Below are 19,479 nucleotides of genomic sequence, written 5' to 3'. Positions count from 1 at the left end.
TCAAAGTCTGTCCGTGTCACTGGCTCTGTTTAAACGAATGAGTATTCGTCACTTTTCCAACGGCAAAGAGCTCAATTTGGAGGGGAAAACATGAGTAATCCCACATTACACGCTCTCACTTTGAATGTGCTCAGATACCGATTATAGCCTTGATTGTGCTGCCACCTAGTGGCAGTTTCCGGTTCCAAACATTTGGGCCATGCGGTGACGTAGCAATTTCCCGAAAATTGAGCCAATCAGCTGCCAGTGGCGAAGGCGGTTTGAAAATCGAAGCGGGCGAAAGCGGAAGAGAAGACACATAAACAAAAGCGGCTCTGTTTTAGGGTGTACATGGCTTAAACTGTTCCCGACTGTATTTATTTGAAGTTTTTACTACCATGCCTATCTCTACTTGCGTCCGGCTGCCATTGTTTTGTGTCGTGTGCTGCTGTAGGAAGTGAAGTAACCGTAGTAAAGCGCGGTTAGTTTTTGTTTTGAACAGCCATGTCGTTGTTCAGCGTTCAAGCGAGGAAACACACGGCGTATTATGACCATCTAATGTCGACACCGGGCAGAAGGCGTACGGCCGAGCGAAAATCCGCGGACTCGACGCTGGAAAAAAGTGACACAACGTCCGGAGACTCCTCCGCGTTTGAAGACAGCAGGACATCCGAGAAAAGCCGACAGGTCAACAGGACGTATGTCATCTCTGCGCTGTCAAAACCGCAGACTCCCCACCGGAGCAGACTCACCCTGCAGAGGAGGTCCAGGAGGAGGACCAGAGGCGAGACTGTGGATACAACCGTGACAGAGAACAGCCAGAGCAACAACACTCCAACGTCAGAGAAAAGACTGACCCTGCAGCGCAGAACCAGAACTCCCTCCATGGATAAAAGCGTACAGGGGCAGCGTGAGGTCAACAGTGCAGGCCTGCAGCAGGTGTCCAAAGTCCTCAGTGAAGCAAACGGTAGAACACCTGTTGTTTTCAGGTCCACGAGTTTAAGAGAAGCTGCTGGTAAGAGCAAAGGTAGAGAAACTACTGCTGTTCACCTGGAAACACAAGGCAAGCTGGCGCAGAATAAAACACCATCATCATCCACCACTACTACCACCACTGTGAGACAACAGGAGAGCCAGGCCCAAACATTTAAAACCCCTACCAAGAAGACACCGTTCCAGAGAATCGCAGCAAAGAGAGATGTGTTCGAGAGAATGGCGGGGAAAGAGGCCCCTAAACCAGCGGCAGCCAAGTCCGCAAGTCTAGAAAGGCCTAAACCTAGAGCACAAGAAGTCAAAGTCGTGCCAACTCCACGAATCAACAAAACCAGCACGGGCAAGCCAATTTCTACGCTGCACGTGACAAGGACATCAAGTCTAAAGAGAGACGTGACCCAGACTGGGATATCCACTCCAACTCCAACTCCTGCTCCTGCTCCTACCGAGCAGCAGCTGACTCGTCCCTGTGAAGCTCTGAAGCTGCAGGATTCATTTAAGATGGAAAACAGTGCCGTGACTGTGGCTGTCCGTGTCCGTCCTTTCAGTGCCAGGTTTGTGATGCAGAATTCACCCAATATGATATTCTGTCCACTATTTCAACTAAAGTTACATCTGCTTAATCTTCTACGGGTGCCTAGCCACTGTGAAGTGTCACTGTATACAGTTTCTCAGTTATTTGGGGGACAAAACCATTTTCCTGTGTATCCAGGAGTTGTATGCAAATGTTTTCTTTTGACAATTTGGAAACAGTGATGATGATAATGTTTATAAATATAAGTGGGGTGAGCTGACCATTTGTATCAGGTGTGTTGAAAGTTGAAGCAGGGCAACATCTAAAACATGCAGGGCATGGGTTCAAGAGGTCAAGGATTGAGGAATACTGTGTTTGACCACTGCACTGCAAATTAGAAAAAGCGCTCAGGCTGCCCAGTTTCCCACAGTGTCATTGCAATCCTGAGTCCAGATCCAGATCATCTCCTAAATCTAATCATTGTCATCGAGCCATAACCTGCTCTCCCAGTAAATTCCATCCAAATGTCATCCAGTGTGTCCAAAAACATATCCTCCTTGGTGAAGGTTATATTGTTAAGCTTAAGTGCTCAGAGTAAAGTTGTTATTTTCTGTTGTAGGGAGAAGGCAGAGAAAGCATTACAGGTCATTTTCATGAACGGCCAGGAGACTGTCGTCCAACATCCGGAGTCCAAACAGAACTACTCCTTTACATATGACTTCTCGTTCTGCTCGGTGGAGAAGAGTGACCCCACCTTTGCCAGTCAACAGCTGGTGTACGAGACACTGGCCAAACCCCTGCTACTGAGGGCCTTTGAAGGATTCAACACATGTCTGTTTGCTTACGGCCAAACGGGCTCTGGGAAGTCGTACACGTGAGTGCTTTTTAATTTATTTATTACAGCCTTAGCTTTCACTTTGAATCACTCTTGTCATCAAGTTGCTTTTTCTACTCTTAAACATGCATGGTGTTTTTTGAAATTTTAATTGATCGGCTGTCCGTTAAATGCTTGAAATGATCGTTCTGCAGGATGATGGGCTTTGGAGAAGAGGCGGGGGTTGTCCCTCGGTTCTGCCATGAACTTTTCTCTAGATTGAACTCCATAGAAAATAAAGAGGTAAAATGTGACATAGAAGAGGCATTTATTTTTTAGTAAAAAATCTTGAGGATGCACCCTTCCAAACAACACTTAGACCCAGCCTCATTATGTTTCAGGTCAAATGTCATGTCGAGATGAGCTATTTTGAAGTGTACAATGAAAAGATCCATGACCTCTTGGTGACCAGAGATGAGCCAAACCAAAGGAGAATGCCTGTAAGTAGTTGACTGCAAGCAGATGACTGAAATTTAATAGAACAATATTGCCAAAGTCTTGGTAATTTTAAGATGTTTTTTAAGAAAAATCAGCTTTTCTGTTAAAGTAGGAATGCAAAGTTTCCTGTCCATCAAGATGACATGGAACATCTTGATAAAAAAATGTCATACCTCAGAATTGTATATAAAAATAAAAACTCAACTGATTAATGTTTCTAGCTAAGAGTGAGGGAGCATCCAGTCCATGGTCCCTATGTTGCTGAGCTTTCTACGTAAGTAGACCCTCAGTTTGTTTGTGTGCTGGATTACTCTTTGTATACATTCAAAAGACCAATCGGGTACTTATCAGAATTGCTCACTGTGTTATTTCTTTACAGGAATGTTGTGAGCTCTTACAGTGACGTTCAGGTAGGTGGAACCTGCTGTCAAGACTTTTTCTTCTTTGAATAATCCTAAGTATTTAGCTGTTGCTCTTATGAGCCACTTTGAATGCATCTGAATTTGTTTGAATGTTGGTTCAAGTTGAGGTTTTGCTGAATAACATTTTGAAAGTGCAGGACAGGTACATAATGGAGACAAATGCTAGCCTTCAAAGATACTGCACATTATAAAAAATGTTTTTGCTGCTGATAAAGCATGACATTTTAATCTTAGGTTACATTTGTGTTTTTTAGGGGTGGCTGGAGTTGGGAAACAAGCAGAGAGCCACAGCAGCGACAGGAATGAATGACAAAAGCTCCAGATCTCACTCTGTCTTCACCCTGGTGATGACCCAAACCAAAGTATGGACCCATCTATATCACTACCACGTGTACAAAAATACCTTTTGCTTTCATAAGATCTGATATATATACATTTTTCTTTTTGTTTTGTTTTTTGTCAGACACTCTGATCACATTTGTTTGATGTTATAATGTGTTTGTTTGGGTGTTCTTGTGTACAGACTGAGTTTGTGGAGGGTGAGGAACATGACCACAGTATCACCAGCAGGATAAACCTGGTGGACCTAGCTGGAAGTGAACGCTGTAACTCCGCCCAGACAAGTGGAGACCGGCTCAGGGTACAAACACACACGCTCAGTTTTCCCCCTTTTAGAATAAGTACACGCCATTTGAGCAAATTACATTTGTTTCTACCTACTTCACATTTTTAATTTTGAAACCCAAATAATAGCTTTGGGGAAAAAGGCCTATATAAATCAACAATCAGTATTTGAATCCTCAGTGGATACTTTTGCTCACTTTTTGATGCCCAGTATTTTGTTTAACAGATTTCTGTCAGATGGAAAGAGTCTACAAAAACTAGTTTATCAGTACTAATGAGAGTGAATCAAATCCATTCCACCTGTTGCAGTTCCAGTATATTATCCACAAATAATATTTGTAGAGTAGATTGAGGTTATATCCAACCTTGAAGAAGCTGCATTTTCATAACTGCCTTTCCCGTATCATCATAGGAAGGTGCTAGCATCAACAAATCCCTGCTTACCCTTGGAAAGGTCATCTCTGCCCTGTCCGAACAGGCACTGACCAGGAAGAAGGTCTTCATACCATACAGGGAGTCTGTCCTCACATGGTGAGAGATTGTTTTTTTTTTATAAACACGAAGCTGTAGTAGAACACAATGTTTGCTTTGTAGGTTATCTTTAGTGTCTTTAAAAATAATAAAAATAGGTTGACAACACATCCTACCAAAGTTTTGTTATTATATTTACTTTTAAGACCGACTTCAATGCATAGAAAATTCATACCTGTCCTACTTGTTAATATGTTAACACAAATTAATTGAGGAACATGTAAGTAAAAATGTAATGTTTTTTCTCAGAAGATAATTGCAAATATTTATTAATCCATAACACATCTGTGCAAATATTTGAATTATAGACATACTGACCAATCCTCCCCCTTTTTCCCTCCTTTAGGCTGTTGAAAGAAAGCCTCGGTGGTAACTCCAAGACGACCATGATTGCCACTCTGAGCCCAGCAGGTAGCAATGTGGAGGAAAGTCTAAGCACACTGCGCTATGCTCAGCAGGCCCGAACAATTATTAATGTGGCCAAGGTCAATGAGGATACCAGTGCCAAGCTCATCAGAGGTCAGTTTTTGAAAATTACCACGTTCTAAAATCCCCTTTCCCCCCCCACATCCCTGCAATAAGCCTTTTAAACAGGTTTAATTGATGAATAGTTAGTGTTTCATAAGGCTTCACCTGAGTGGTAAATCATGGACCTGTTTTAACATGTGTGACCCCTATGTTGTGAGGTTGGGACATTAAAAAAAAAAATCATGTGGCCTCTGTGACAACAAAAGTGGAGATAGAGAAGCAAGGCTAACCTAACCCTTTTCTCCTTTTGAGAAAACAATTTTGATCTCAAATAGTCTTCTTTCCTTTCTGTGCATTCATGGACATTATGTTTTTCTGAAAGTTGAAGTTTTTTTTGTAAACCTGAACATCTGCCTCCTACATAAGCTGCACACCTGTATGTCCTCATTCACAAGGAAATGGATTTTTTTGTACTTCAGTGATGTTGTTACTAGACTCCTGGCATCTGTGAAAACTATTTGTGCAGTGGAAGAATCTCGACAGCACAATATCAAGTTTTAAAGGAACAGGGTGTACTTCTGTCCCTCGATCATTATTATACACCAAGGCTGGGGAATTATTCGGTATTAAAATTTGCAGTATGGCTGCAACTAATGATTATTTTCCCAATTTAATTATCTTTCATTATAGAAAATATTCACATTTAAGAAGCTGAAAACTAAAATAAAAAATTGATTTAATCAATTATCTAAATAGTAATTTAGTAAACGAATCATTGCAGCCCTAGTTTTCAGGATAGTTTTCTTTAATAGCAATAGAACACACCTTGAGGTATTACTTAGTTGCTTCAAGTGTTTTGCCCCTGGAAATTAAAACCAAAGTTAAATGGTTGTCTTAAAATGTCATGCAGGAGCAAAATCTATCTTTATATGTCCGACATTTTTAAAGGCAATTATCACTATCTAATTTACTATAAGAGTTGAACTCTTATAAGATAACTTGATTGTGCATGTCGCCTTGTCCCAACTAAGGATAAACAATTTGAAGGAAAAGCCTAGTAGCAAATTTTCTGATTCACAGTGATTTGGATGAATATAATTTCAAAGCATTAACTATTATACTTTAGTGCAAGAATGAAAACTTTAAGAGAAAATAGGTTTTCAACCTGGAGGTTTTGCATTTTTTTGGGGGGAAAAATCATAAAAATAACAAATTGCGTCCTTTACGATTCAATAATTGCAATTTTAAGAGTCATGTTATACACATACTGATTTGAATTGTCATTCATTCTTTGGTTTCTTGTCTGTCCTGTTACCTAATTTTTCATCTGTCTCCTTGTTTCTGTCTCACTGTCTGTGTCTATGTATTTCTCTTTTTTTTATGTATATGTGCATGTCTATCTCACTCTTGCTCTTGATCTTCTCTCTACTTCTCTCCCCGCATACCCTCCTGTCTGCCCATCTATCCATCACCAACTTATGCACTACCCAGTTCAATTAAGTCTTGGCCCTAACCTTGCCTCCAGGCCATATTTATGCACTGTCAGCCGCACATGGCGGCTAACTGTCATGCAAGTATTATTTTTCATGAGGTGATTGTGTTGCTGTTCATCACATTCACCACTAAGGGGAGCTCTTGCTGTGGATTTCTCACACTTCCTGACAGTGCAAGAACCTCAAAGTGAATATGACTTTAGCATTACTAATCCAGTCTAGGTTGCTCAGTAAGTTGTCATCAGGAACTGACATTATTGGTCCCATTTTGGACAAAATCGTACATTTTTATTCTTTTATGCCTCATGCCTTAAAACACATTGTCAGGACTTTGGAACTCCTTGCAATTTGTTTTGATTGTTAAAGCATCGCTGTTTATATTTCGTGACAACTGCTGCATTATCTAATGTAGATGTATTGCTTTTTTTTCTGTGTGTCTAGATCTGAAGGCGGAGGTGGAGAAGCTGCGAGCAGCCCAGATGAGCTCACTCGGAATTGAACCGGAGAGAGTCAGGCTGTTCCAGCAGGAGATTACTGCCCTGAAGACCAAACTCTCTCGGCAAGAGAGAGAAATGGTCGAGGCCAACCGGTCAGAATCATCATTCATTTATTAATTTTATTCATTTGACATGAACCCCTGAATATTATATTTTTTGAGGGGATCATATTAGAAGCTATAGTAGATTTAGAACTCAGAGCAAAGTGATTTTTCTTCATATCCATTGTTATCAAAACTGTGTGTAGATGTATACGGTTTTCTTCAACCACACTGAAAGTCTGATTGGATGCGACGACTCCATATCGCATGTATTTAATGAGGTATTTTTCTGTGTAGGTGATTTTAAAATGTTGGTCTACCTCTCAGTTTAGTTCTTAATTCTCTGACAGGGCATGGAGAGAGAAACTGGAACAAGCTGAAATTCGCAAACGTGAGGAGACCAAAGAGTTGCAGGTAAATTGCCCTGAGCAAAATATACCTGTCTTATTCATTATTAAACTTTCTGTGAACGTACTTAACATTTAACTTTATTTAAAGTAAAGGCACAATGTTTAACTCCAAGAAATTAGTTCTGTGTTACTTTTAAAATACGTAGACAAAAGCTGTAAGACATGCTGTTGCTCTTTTGCGGCCTCAGAAAGCAGGTGTGACATTCAAGGTGGACAATCGTCTTCCCAACCTGGTGAACCTGAACGAGGATCCTCAGCTGTCAGAGATGCTTCTTTACATGATCAAAGAGGGTCAGACCACAGTGGGCAAGCTCAAGTCTGATTTGAGCCATGACATTCAACTGACTGGAGCCCTCATTGCTGACCAACACTGGTGAGACAACTATGGCATTTTGTTTCCAAGTATGAAATAGGCTGATATTAACCAAAAACACATGAGTTAAAATTAACTTCATATGAATAGGTTTCGATGATGTAACAGGATTTCTGAACACCCAGCCAATTTCAAATGGCAATACTATTAAACCACATGTTTTTGTTTTTGTATTTATTTTTAGTGTTATAACCAGCATCCGTGATACTGTCAGCATCACGCCAATGGAAAATGCCAAGACCTTTGTTAACGGGAATCTCATCTCAGAGTCCACTGTCCTTCATCATGTAAGTAGATCATAAAGAATATCTACTCTTTTCTGAGCAATAACTAATGCCTTGTACTACGAGGCAACTGATTTCTAAGCCAAGCATGTCATCACCATATTTGACCAAACATTTTACAAACTAATTGTTTTGCATCTTGCTTCCAGGGGGACAGGGTGATTCTAGGTGGAGACCACTACTTCCGCTTTAACCATCCAGCCGAGGTGCAGTCTGGGAAGCGGGTATCGTGTTGGACAGGCACAGGAGACGGCCAGAAAGATTTTGAATTTGCCAAAAATGAGCTACTCGCAGCTCAAAGAGCACAGTGAGTCAGACTGATTTTTTTTTAAGGGCAACACATAATTGTGTGAAATAATAATAGTGAATGTAAGAATTCCACTGAAGCCATAATTGTGCATCTCAGACTGGAGGCAGAAATTGAAGAGGCCCATTTGAAGGCAAAAGAGGAGATGATGCAGGGAATCCAGATGGCAAAGGAGATGGCACAGAAGGAGCTGTCTGATCAGAAGTCTCTTTATGAGCACAGGATCCGAGCCCTGGAGAGAGAGCTGGTACACTTCTGGTTTTTTTTTAAAATGAAAATACGACATGTTTTATTTAGTTTCTGGTGAACACTACGACTGCTAAATGATGATCATTTGCAGGGAAATTACAGTTCTAATTAATGCCCTCTATGCACTGTAGTATGTTGATTTTTAACTTATGTGTTGCCAGTGCAATTATTTGCAGCTAATTAACATTGTTGTTATCAATATCAACATTGCATTATCACAGGGCCCTCACTAACTATTTTCGGTTGTGTGCCTGCCCTTATCGGTCACTGTCAATGTAATTTATTTAGAACCAGGAGAGTGCACGGAAACGTCAACAGGAGTTTGCCCAACAGAAGGTGGTCAGTCAGATGGCAGAGCTGAAGGTGGCCAAGCTGGAGCTGGAGCAGGAGGTGGACACCCAAAAGAAACGCCTCCGCCTGCATATGGAGGCCCAGGTCAGGACACAGAGCAACATTTTTACATTATTAAATTCCCTGTTCATTTCACTTTTTATTATGTATTTTCATGTTGTGGGGAAAATGTGTTTGTCATACTAAATGTCTTTTTACTTGTGATAGAAACTGTGTGCTTCAATCGACAGTATGTATCTGACTTCTGTTGGCGGATTTGCAGTATGCAAATGAAATTAAGAGACATCCTAATTTAGTCAGCTTTTTGCAGTTAGATGTCACTCAGCAGGAAATCAGTTTTATTCCTGCAACCCCAAATGACATCATATGCTTAATTTGCTTATCCTCACAATTTCTGATGGTATAAAAATGAGCTTGAGAGGGTCAAGCAAATGTGCCAACTCTGGGTTTTATGTTTAACTGATGGGCCATTTGGGTTGTGGTAGAGCTTGGCTTTAGGCATAGTGTTTTGGCCTGGTGGTTTTTAATGTTGTGTACATTAACATGATTCACTCCAGGCGATGGAGGAACACCATGTGAGTCAAGTGAGGATTGTTGAGGCCCTGGAGGCTGAGAAAAGAAAGATTGCCAAAGAGCTGGAAGAGATGCAGAAGAAAAAAACATTAAGGGAAAACAACACTCCCAGAAATGGTAAGATTCTTCCGAGTCAATATCGCATACTGAAGTTAGAAGTTATATCTTCACCCACACAGGCCACCTAAACTCCACATGCCTAGATCTGTCCTCTTACCTAGTAGTGTGATAGTGGCTAACTCTTATGGATGGTAACTAATTAACAAAACTAAACAATGAACAGTACAATACCAAATTTTAATATCAATAAATTACACAGAAGTTTGGACTGTAAATTAAAAGTTTCAGTTGGACGGTTATTACCTATTGCACTGGATTATCTAAGTGTTTTTGAAATGTTCTCATAGCTAGAATTTCTTCCATCAATACAATCAAATTAGGCTCGGGGCTGTTGTTTAATTTGTTGTTAACATATTACATTTCTATATTACAGTCTCTCCACAGTGGGATGCCATGAAGTTGTCCTTGATGATTGAAGAAGCTAATAAGATCAGTGCCAAACTGAGGAAAAACACAGTTTTTTGCAGGTGTTTTTCATTTATTCATTAATTCATTCAAGTGGCTGCTATCTACACAGTTACTCCGCTAACCTGAGTATTATTTCAAGCTTAAAATTATAATCCGCTGCCTCACTTGACTCTCTACTCTTGTAGGCATGAGAGCTCTGAAAGTGAGAACGTGGAACAAGGTGGTTTGGTCCATGTGCGGGTTCAAAACACAAAGCTGGGGATCTCCACATTCTGGAGCCTGGACAAGTTCCAAAACAACATGGCAGCCATGAGGGACCTCGAACAGGTTTGGCTTAAATCCCTTTTCTTTGTTATATGGAGCAAGAAACCAGAAACATATTCACATTTAAGAAGCTGAAACATCAGATAACTTGTTTTTAATAATGATAAAAATCCTCAAACTGATTAATCGATTAATAATCAAACAATTTCTCTCAACCCTATGTCTGCCTTTAGTGTCCACTTAGATTTTTCTTTTCTAATTAACATAATATTTTATTTATTAATAGACACATTCAATTTTATTTGACAGTATTGTTACATATTGTGAATGGAATCTGAATGATCAGAAGCATACTTGCACTCATAATGATGCAGGATATGCAATAAATAAACTGCTGATTTCCCAACAAATTTCTTAAAGATCCAGTGGATGCTTTTGCATATTTATTTAATTTAGTTTGGTTTCTGTTAAGCACATGGAAAACGTCTCTTCCAGCCTGTCTCTTCCTCACTCTGCATGTTCTGTTTGACATCTGCTCAAGTGCAATTGCCAATTTCCCGGGTGTTTGACCTTATTTACAGTCCAGAATGGGTTGTTTAATGCCTGACAGAGGGACGCTGCTTCACTTTGCTGTGCTTTTCTCATTAAATTGTGTAAATGAGACTGGGTTTGTCAGCAGTAGTTTACTCTCCGCAGGGGGATTCCACCTTTAAAGATGACGATGTGTTTTATGACCCTGATGATGAGTGGGAGCAAGATATATCGGCCTCCTCTGCTTCTACCTCATCATTCTCACGCCGAAGGTAATTATCCAGCTCTTCTCCCTCTTCCTATCCCATCACTTGGTTGTACGAGCCTTTGTCTCTGCCTACATTACCATCTTTCAACAGTTCTCATGACTTAGGTGGAAAATGTTTATGCCTTATAGCCCTTGGGACCTTATTCCACAGCCCTGATGCTCAACTCGTTTTAATGTGAACAATATGTCCGGCAAATTTATGTATATGGAAAGTTGAAAAGTATGGAGATGGAACATGGAAAATCATTTCTGTCTCATAGTTTGGAAGATTTTGGTTGTTTTCACAAAGAGTTCCTAGTTTCCACCAATGTAATTTACAACCTGGCACATATTTTTAACTTTCAACACATCTTTTTTTTCTTTCATGAATAGTTAACATGAAGTTGCTGCCCACAGTGTTTCCGTTTTAAGTTTTTTTTCCCTCTGTTTATTAATTTTATACCCATACAGGCTATGCCAAGGTGTTTAGAAAAGGAAAGGGCATTAAGACTCCCCGTGCTTCTCAATCTACAACCCTTAACCCAAACATACACAGAGCACCTGTGGTTCATGCATATCCCCATTTGCATGAACATTTTCCCACATATTATTGTTATTCTTGTGAAGCCTGTTTATGGTGCTTCTACTGGTGCCTGAACTTAAGCAGCAGACCCAGCCAAATGAAACATGGCACGAGGTCAGTTGTTCCTTGTGCACTTTTTTTCTGTGTGACTTCATTAAACCTATGCTTAAGCCGCATGGCCACAGCTGTCTCCTCAACACTCCCACTATACAATAGATTGTTCATGAAGACAAAATAAAATGGATTTTCCAGGAGAACTCGATTGAACCCTGTTTACGCTTAAAACCTTGGGAAAATAAATACACATTTAAAAACTGCAGTGCTTAGCTTTTAGGTATGAAAACATTGCTGATATAGCTCCAGGCAACTCTCTGCGTTTCTCTGTGCAGCGTTGTTTAGGTCTCTTGACACACGGCAACATTCCTAGTGATTAGTTTGATGACAAGACTGACAAAGGCAACCACAACATGGCAAAAGTGACACGGCTGCAATCAGGTTTGAGTATGCCTAAAAACACAAAGAAGGGCCCACTAAAACGTTTAGAAAGAAATTCTACTGCTCAGAAAACCTGGTCACTCAGCCTGCCGCTACTACCGCTGTATACACACAAATGCTCCCCATGTCAGGTCAACTTAAGTGTCTGAGATCACCAAATTTGAATTCTGAGAGCATCATCATGATCAAATGGTGTAATTTTAAACACTAAACATTGGCGTGTTACTCATCGGGTTTTGAATTGGTTTGTTTGGGGTTAGGAGCCGGAGTATGTTGAAGAGCAGAAGAATCTCTGGGCGTCTCTATGAGATCCGGGTCCATCCCATTCAGAGTCTCCATCATAGCTCCTCCCAGTGTGCTGGTGAGGCACTGAACAAAATCACTTGCTTTTCTGGTTAAAATGGAACACTTATAATGACAATGTGTTGCAAGAATGATATTTACTGAGGCCATCATGGCACACCCTTGTCTCCAGGGTTGATGGGTGTTGCCAAACCACCCTCCACCCATCCCAGCAGCACATCCTCTGCCTTGCCTGGCATCTGCAAGGAGCTGATTGGTCAGTCGGTGGCCCATCTTCGGGGTTGTAGAGGCGCAGAGGAGAGTGTGGCTGACAGGTTGGCCTGTGATCTGAACCTGGTGTATACGGCTGTCCAAACCATATCTGACCTGTATGACGGCCTGGATGATGATAACCATGAGAACGGTCTGAATTTTTCCATTTTTTTTATGAGTAATAAATGAGAAGTAGAGCAAAATTTGGTTTCAACAGTGAGTTAACTGCTAGACAAAGCTGATAGATGGACTAAGGCCATGACCAGAAGAAGCCCTTTGCATGAATTTTTTTCATGTAATTGTCTGATATTGGTCATAGAAGATAAATAACAACTGTTTAAGGTTTTGGAATGACAAACCCTTTCTTCTGAGCTGAGGATTATCGTTTTTCAGGTGTATGTGTAGGTGTGTATGATTCAAATTTTTAATCTTTTTCTCCTGCAGTGTTTGTTTCTGACCTGGTGGCTCAGACTCAGCTGGTCAAGGCCACCGCAGCCATAGAGAGCGCAGTGTTTACCACCCAGTGGATGATCAACATTAAGCCTTTTACTGGCTCGCTCTACACCATCGCCGAGGAACTCAAGAGCCAAGTCAAGAAGATGGGAGGATTCTTTCAACTTCTCATTCAGGTGAACGCAGAGATGACACTACAGTGATATTATATACACTGCATTTCATGGCAATATATAGATAAGTTGAAATAAGCCCAGACTCTGAGCTGATTTTCAGTTTAGCGTGGTTTGGACAGGGGCGGCTAATCAAAATGCACAGCATTGATTGACGGATCTTAGCTCTGAGCTGTTTGAGCTCCGTCTATGGAAATGGCCAAGCGGTGGGAATTCTCATCCTTGAGCCCCAAACAGAACATGAATATATGAAACGTAAATCTAAATTCCTTACCAGCCTCAGCACCTAAACACGCAATTTTCCCCCCTTACCCGTAAGTTTTTACATTCTTCAGTATTTTAATTTATTTACCGACACCTCAGACTGTGGGTGCAGCTTTTTTTCTAGCTTGCTTGCTTTAATTCGAATCAAATCAATTTTAATTCAAGCTCATTGTGAGTTTGTGCTAACATGATGTTTACTGAAATTGTAATTTTGTCTCCATTCAGGGTTGTGAGTCAGAGATCACATCAATGGTCACAGAGGCACGGAGAAAGAGCAGCCAGTGCCTGGATGCTGCATTGCTTGCACTCGGCCACCTGGCAGCGGTGACGTGCATGTCGTTAAATGCTGTGGAGCTGGGTGCCCAGGCTGTAGGCAAGGTAACCACCACTATTAATACTAGTATCTCTGGTTAGGCTTGTGGGGCCACTATAATCAAGCCCTTACTCCATGATACCAAAGAATTTCATATCAGCCGTGTGTATCTCGAGGCCAGGAACATATTAGAGGATGTGGGATTATGTCTGCACATATTTGTATGCATTATTTTGTTTATTTTCCCTTTTTTTTCCTCCCCTCCACTTTTCATATCAATATTTGAGACAGCCACAGAAATGACAGAATGAAAACTAAAAGATTCCCAGTGTTGAAGACAGTTTGTCTGACAGGTAATTTGTAATAAATGTAGTATAAATCACCGCCTTACTGATCAAAGTATGTGTCAAATATATCTAAAAGGGAACTTTCTGATGTTTGATTATTACGGGCATATTCAGCTGCTGATCCTCAGAAAGTCTGAAAAGGTTTTTACTTTTTTTTACTTTACATAGTAAATTTATGAACCTAGTTTTTATGTGTATTTGTTTGTTCTAGACTGAGTTTTTTTTTTTTATTTGATGTCCTAAAAGGCGTTTGTTTTCAATTTTTTTGGTGTCATTGTATACCATATGCTGTCCCAATAATTAAGTTAAACATGTAATGGTTCATTTTTCTATGACATCTTTTCAGTCATCACTGGTCATGTGTGTACTGAAGGGTACGAACAGAGGTGTTCGCTCTCTTATTGAGGAGAGCCTCGTCATCACCAGGGAAATGCTAAGAGAGGCTCAGCTGGCATATCCCAGAACCCCGGTAAGACTACTTTACTTTAGATGTAAATGATACTTTGAGTTTATGTCACAAAGATTTTTTATTTTATTTTTTTTAAATTATAACTTTGAATGTACATTTTCTGAATGCTTTGTGATTATTGATACCTGTCATGTCTACTCTCAGGTCCTACAGAGCCTAAAATCGAAGTCACTCGATTTTGCACGTGCTCTGCAGAACTACATGCATCTCCATTTGACGGTGAGTTGTGGTGTGAGATAATTTTTTTTTTCTTCATATCAATAAAGAAACTTGTTTTTGAGTTAATTAAACAACTGTACTTCCTGGGACAATTCTGTACTACTAATACTATAATGTCGGTTATAGTTTTGTGTTGATTTTTCTAAAAACAGCTTGTTGTTGTAAATAATACATAGTGTAACCTATAACTCAGATACATAATTCTTTTCCTCTTTCTGTTTCATGCGGTTTTTGTAATCTATGTTGCTAATCATTTAATCAGATTATTTAATTGGAATGAAATAATCTGATTAATGGCTTGAGCTATCAGCTGTCTGCAGCTTTATTAGAGAAACACTGGGCCTGTAGCTGAAAGAAAACACATGTCCAGCAAAGCTTCCCCTGGATTTGTTATGGTTAAAACAGTCTTCCATCTTGACAAGGGATTAATGTTAGAGATTAATACCCACTCCCACTGCAGCCCTGTTAAAGATGCCACTCAGCCTTTTATTGTCCCTGTAAAGCTCAATGCTCTGTAGGCTTATCTCACTGCAGTCACCCCTTAAAGATAATTCAGGTAATGAATGTGTTGAATGAAGCGGCATCACTCACAGCTAACAGGCTTGTTTGCTGTTATCTTAGTCACACAAACTAGCAGTTTTTTTTGTTAAAACAATCACTGACACATATAGACGCAGGGGCATATTGTGGACAAATAAACCTGAGTAACAGCTTGAAACAACATGGCATTTATTTTTGTTTTGCATAATGTTTTTGACACAGCACTGCAAATGTGGAAGTAAATTCATCAGCATAGTGTCGGTTGCATTACATTTACATGCGTGTGTGTTTGTTTTGTATACTGGGGTTTTAACAGGAAAGAGAATGTGACCCAGAGGAGGTGGAAGAAGGGGCGGAGGATTCTTCTGCTTTGCATTTGCAGACGCTGAGGACCACAGCAACCAAACTGTTCCAGCTGAACCAGGCTATCCGACAACTGCATTCCTCTTTGTCTGCTGCACTGCGAGGTGAAGCCCCCGACGTACACAGAAGCTGGTTGTTTATATATATATATATATATATATATATATCCAAATATATGTATCCAAATGTCACAAGAAGTACTTCTAAGGTCAAAGCTATATTCTAGCCTTTTGTCCTTCACTATTTTCCCTTCCTAAATGTTTAATTACAATATAATACCACTGATGGACAACTGCAAAAAAATAATAACAATTGACTAGTAAACCTTGACAAATTCATCATTGTATTTAAGTATAAAAATTTATTGGGATAAACCCTTTGAGATGAATCCTCGCGTTTGATCCATGTATAAACAGTATAGATGGGTTACTGAAACCATGAACAGTTTGTTTTAAGATAAGAAAAGAAAGAATTTTAATTAAACAAAATTATAGCCTAGAACAGATATATAAAGGTAACTGATTCCGTTAAATTAATTCCATTGCTTTACTTTAATTACTAAAAACAGAATAAAAATGTCCCTTGCCTTAAAATCTCTACCAATTAAATAACTACTACCAACTTTCTTCATGCAGTATTTTATGGTATTTACTGGGTTTATGTGTCCATTTTAGTTGCAGCTTTGTCAATATCTCAGCCAACAAAAACATGAAATATATTATGATAATTTTGCTTTGGGTTGTTAATGTCGAGTTTTGGATTTGAAGTAAGTATGAATAGTGTAAAAAAAAAAACAGTCTCAGTCAAAATGCACAATATTGTTGTAGCAGCTGTCACTTTCTCTACCTGACTGTCATTCTCCTCCCAGGGAAAGACAGAGACTCTAACTTCAGCAGCTGCAGAGAGTTGATCTCGTCCTCTGCCAAAGCTGTTGATGAGCTGATCACTGGTTTGGCTGAGGAAGGGGCTTTGACACCGTCCTCGCAGCTCAATAGGAACCGTCCACGTCAGAGTAGCACGACGGCACGAGACGAAGTCCACTCTGCCCTACAATCCCTGTCCTCGCCCTGCAACGAACAGAGCACAGGAGAAGGCAGAAGCTCTGGCGCTTCAAATAAGAGTGCAGAAGATGATTTCTTGACCAATGACAGTGGTTCCACTCACAGCGCTGTTAGAAATCGAGTCGTGAGTAAAATGGTCTATTCTCTGCCTGCTGGTGTGTCAGCCAAAGGCAGCCCACATTGGGTGTAATGTACATAGTGAATGTTATTCTGTGTAGCGTTTACTACAATGTGGGTATATTTCTTTTCTTTTGCTGGGCATCCCATAATTATAAACCTTCCATTACAGACAAGCTAAAATTGCAGACACTATGAGTAAATGCGGTACTAGGCTTTAAGATACACCTGAGGTTCATCCTCATGTCTGACTATAATATATATGCTTTTTTTTTTTGAGTACTATAATGGCATTTTTTAAAAACACTTGAGTCACTAGAAGGTGTATAATGTCTTACAATTATTCAGGGTGGCTAAACGCTGCTGTATTTTTCTCTCTGTTTATCAATCAGGTGTATGTTGTCCCTATATTGATATAAGTCTTTGAATAATATTCTCATACTGTAACTTGCACACTTGCACTCAGGAGAGACTTGTTTATACACAGGGTCTCTTCTTTATACTCTTTTAATGTATGGTTTAAAAAAAAAAGAAGACAAAATAATAAATGCACCTCTGCTACTACAATAAACTCACGTGGCTTACATTGACAGGAACAAAGGCCTTCTAATTGTTGCACCCCATTCACCAAACCTGACTTTTTTTTTTCCTGTCAGATAACATTTGTTATCTGCACTTTACTTTGTCATTTATATTGACCCTCATGTGGAGGATAGTGGTAGATGATGAATGAATGACTTGCAAAAGTCAACAGTAAAGTCAACACTATAAGAGGAATAAAAGTATACATGTTTACCAATACATTACTTTATTCAGCTACCATTACTGAACTCACACTTAAAACAAATCCACACAGTTACACATACTTTTACCCCTGGAACTGTTTGTTTGTCCTTATTGTAGGTTGACACTGGAACATGTAAGTCAAACTTTTACATTTATACCAATCTTTTTTAATCCTTAAATAACAGCTTCAAAATATGTTTGATTGGTCACTGACTTAATCAGGGCTGGAAAGTCTATGCTGAAGTATTTGGGAGTGGCCTATGTCATCAATGGGTGATTTCATGGTTAAGGTCACGCGAATGTTGAAAAATGAAATGTTTTTTTTTTGGGGAGGGTTGCATTACTGTCTCCTTTAAATGTCCAGTTTATACTAATTTGTGACATCTAAAGGTGCGACTGCAGATTGTAGTAAGTGGAGAGCTCCTCTTATAATCCTCTTTCCCATGTGTGTCACATACCAGAAAGATGTGTTTTTGTTTTTTTTTCATTTTTCTCTTTTTGCATAGCAAGCTTTGGCTTTAAAACACAAAATGTATGTTCTGACTGGTCTGTCCATTTATTCTGCTGCAGAAACATGGCAGTGTAAGATGTACTGTATGTATGTAAAAAAAGCTACACTGCCTGGCCAAAAAAAACTGACCGAGACCTGACCAACTGCAGCAACCCCAGATCCTAGCACTGCCTCCACAGGCTTGTACTGTAGGCACTAGACATGATGGGTGCATCCCTTCATCGGTTAATATACACTTCCACCTGGATTTAACTAAAGGAATTTTTACTTTTTTAACCTTTCCTTTCATGTTAAACAATTTTGTGTTCCCGGTCAAAAATAGCACTGCATTACAATACATTACAATGCTCATCATTCTATCAGATGTGTTTTTGCCTGAAAAAACTTCAAACTGATAACAAATCAGGCTTCTTAACTTGGTGGAGTGGGTCAACTCAAACTCCAATGGTGTTTTTTTCCCTCATGCACATGTTGGACAATAATATTGTGCGCAGGTTGTTGCATGTCTCTTGCAAACATATGCATTGCATTCATGGCACATTATGCTTGTTCTTGCATCTATTGCGCACACAGACCACATCTCTTCCTCTTGTCACCTCTCGATCTCGCTTCTCTGCCTTGTATCTCTGTTAACAACGCTGTGGAGCCTGACAATCGGGGAAGGTGTTGGCATGGTGAATGTGGAAGTACATACAAATGATATCTCATGTTTTGCATGATGCATCAAGGCATTGTTTATATATTCAAATGGATAGCACTCCACCAGAACCAAGTCTTACTTGGTGCATTTCAAACAATCTGATGATAGAGAAGAAGTCCATGAAAAATAAAAATCGACGTACCTTTATCAAGGTTGTCAACTCCACCTTTGTTCCTATTGTAATTCAGGATGGCATTGGGCTTCCTGTCCTCCTTGGTGCTCACAGCTGCATCCCTGTGCAGAGTTGTCATCAGGAGCACTTTTTTTTCTTTTCTTTGGACAATAGGACACGAGTGTATCGGTGAAGGCCAATCTAGAGGAAAAGTGATCCTTGTCCTGGGTAGCAAGTAAGGCGCGAGGCAACTCAGGCTTGTTTTCTTCTGATTGTCCCCACTATGGTCAAAGAAATGATCACATGTTGTGTTGTGTCCCGAGACCTGCAGTCATCTCTACATGCTTCCCTTGGTTCCTCTCGGGAACAACCATCTGCTGGTCTGCATCCCATAAAGTGCTGGTAGATTAATTTCTGTATCTGTACA

The 19,479-nt window shown here is 39.9% G+C and overlaps 1 protein-coding gene across 1 annotated transcript; it reads left to right on the top strand.

The window, feature by feature from the left end:
• The first annotated feature begins 276 nt into the window (after positions 1-276).
• On the top strand, positions 277-17,138 carry kif14 (kinesin family member 14). The gene is made up of 29 exons (XM_058639084.1): positions 277-1,526; positions 2,106-2,360; positions 2,516-2,603; positions 2,702-2,800; positions 3,020-3,072; positions 3,178-3,208; positions 3,475-3,582; positions 3,744-3,860; positions 4,257-4,375; positions 4,722-4,894; positions 6,778-6,925; positions 7,225-7,288; positions 7,473-7,657; positions 7,842-7,944; positions 8,091-8,248; positions 8,348-8,495; positions 8,786-8,932; positions 9,406-9,538; positions 9,915-10,008; positions 10,135-10,276; positions 10,910-11,016; positions 12,330-12,430; positions 12,545-12,775; positions 13,069-13,253; positions 13,740-13,892; positions 14,521-14,643; positions 14,788-14,862; positions 15,719-15,869; positions 16,634-17,138. The coding sequence occupies exons 1-29, from the start codon at positions 484-486 to the stop codon at positions 17,014-17,016; spliced, it is 4,917 nt and encodes a 1,638-aa protein (XP_058495067.1). The 5' UTR covers positions 277-483; the 3' UTR covers positions 17,017-17,138.
• The last annotated feature ends 2,341 nt before the right edge of the window (positions 17,139-19,479 follow it).

The sequence above is a fragment of the Solea solea genome, chromosome 9, assembly GCF_958295425.1.
Source record: "Solea solea chromosome 9, fSolSol10.1, whole genome shotgun sequence".
Taxonomy (NCBI): domain Eukaryota; kingdom Metazoa; phylum Chordata; class Actinopteri; order Pleuronectiformes; family Soleidae; genus Solea; species Solea solea.
The sequence above is the reverse complement of the archived record's forward strand: the minus strand, read 5'-3'. Positions and strand labels throughout refer to the sequence as shown.

What these genes read in the sequence shown, in the direction of transcription:
- kif14 (XM_058639084.1), top strand. Translation starts at nt 484, where the DNA reads ATGTCGTTGTTCAGCGTTCAAGCGAGGAAACACACGGCGTATTATGAC. An exon ending in TCATCATTCTCACGCCGAAG is followed by an intron (nt 11,017 to 12,329) that starts GTAATTATCCAG and finishes GTTTGGGGTTAG; the next exon opens with GAGCCGGAGTATGTTGAAGA. An exon ending in TCTTTCAACTTCTCATTCAG is followed by an intron (nt 13,254 to 13,739) that starts GTGAACGCAGAG and finishes GTCTCCATTCAG; the next exon opens with GGTTGTGAGTCAGAGATCAC.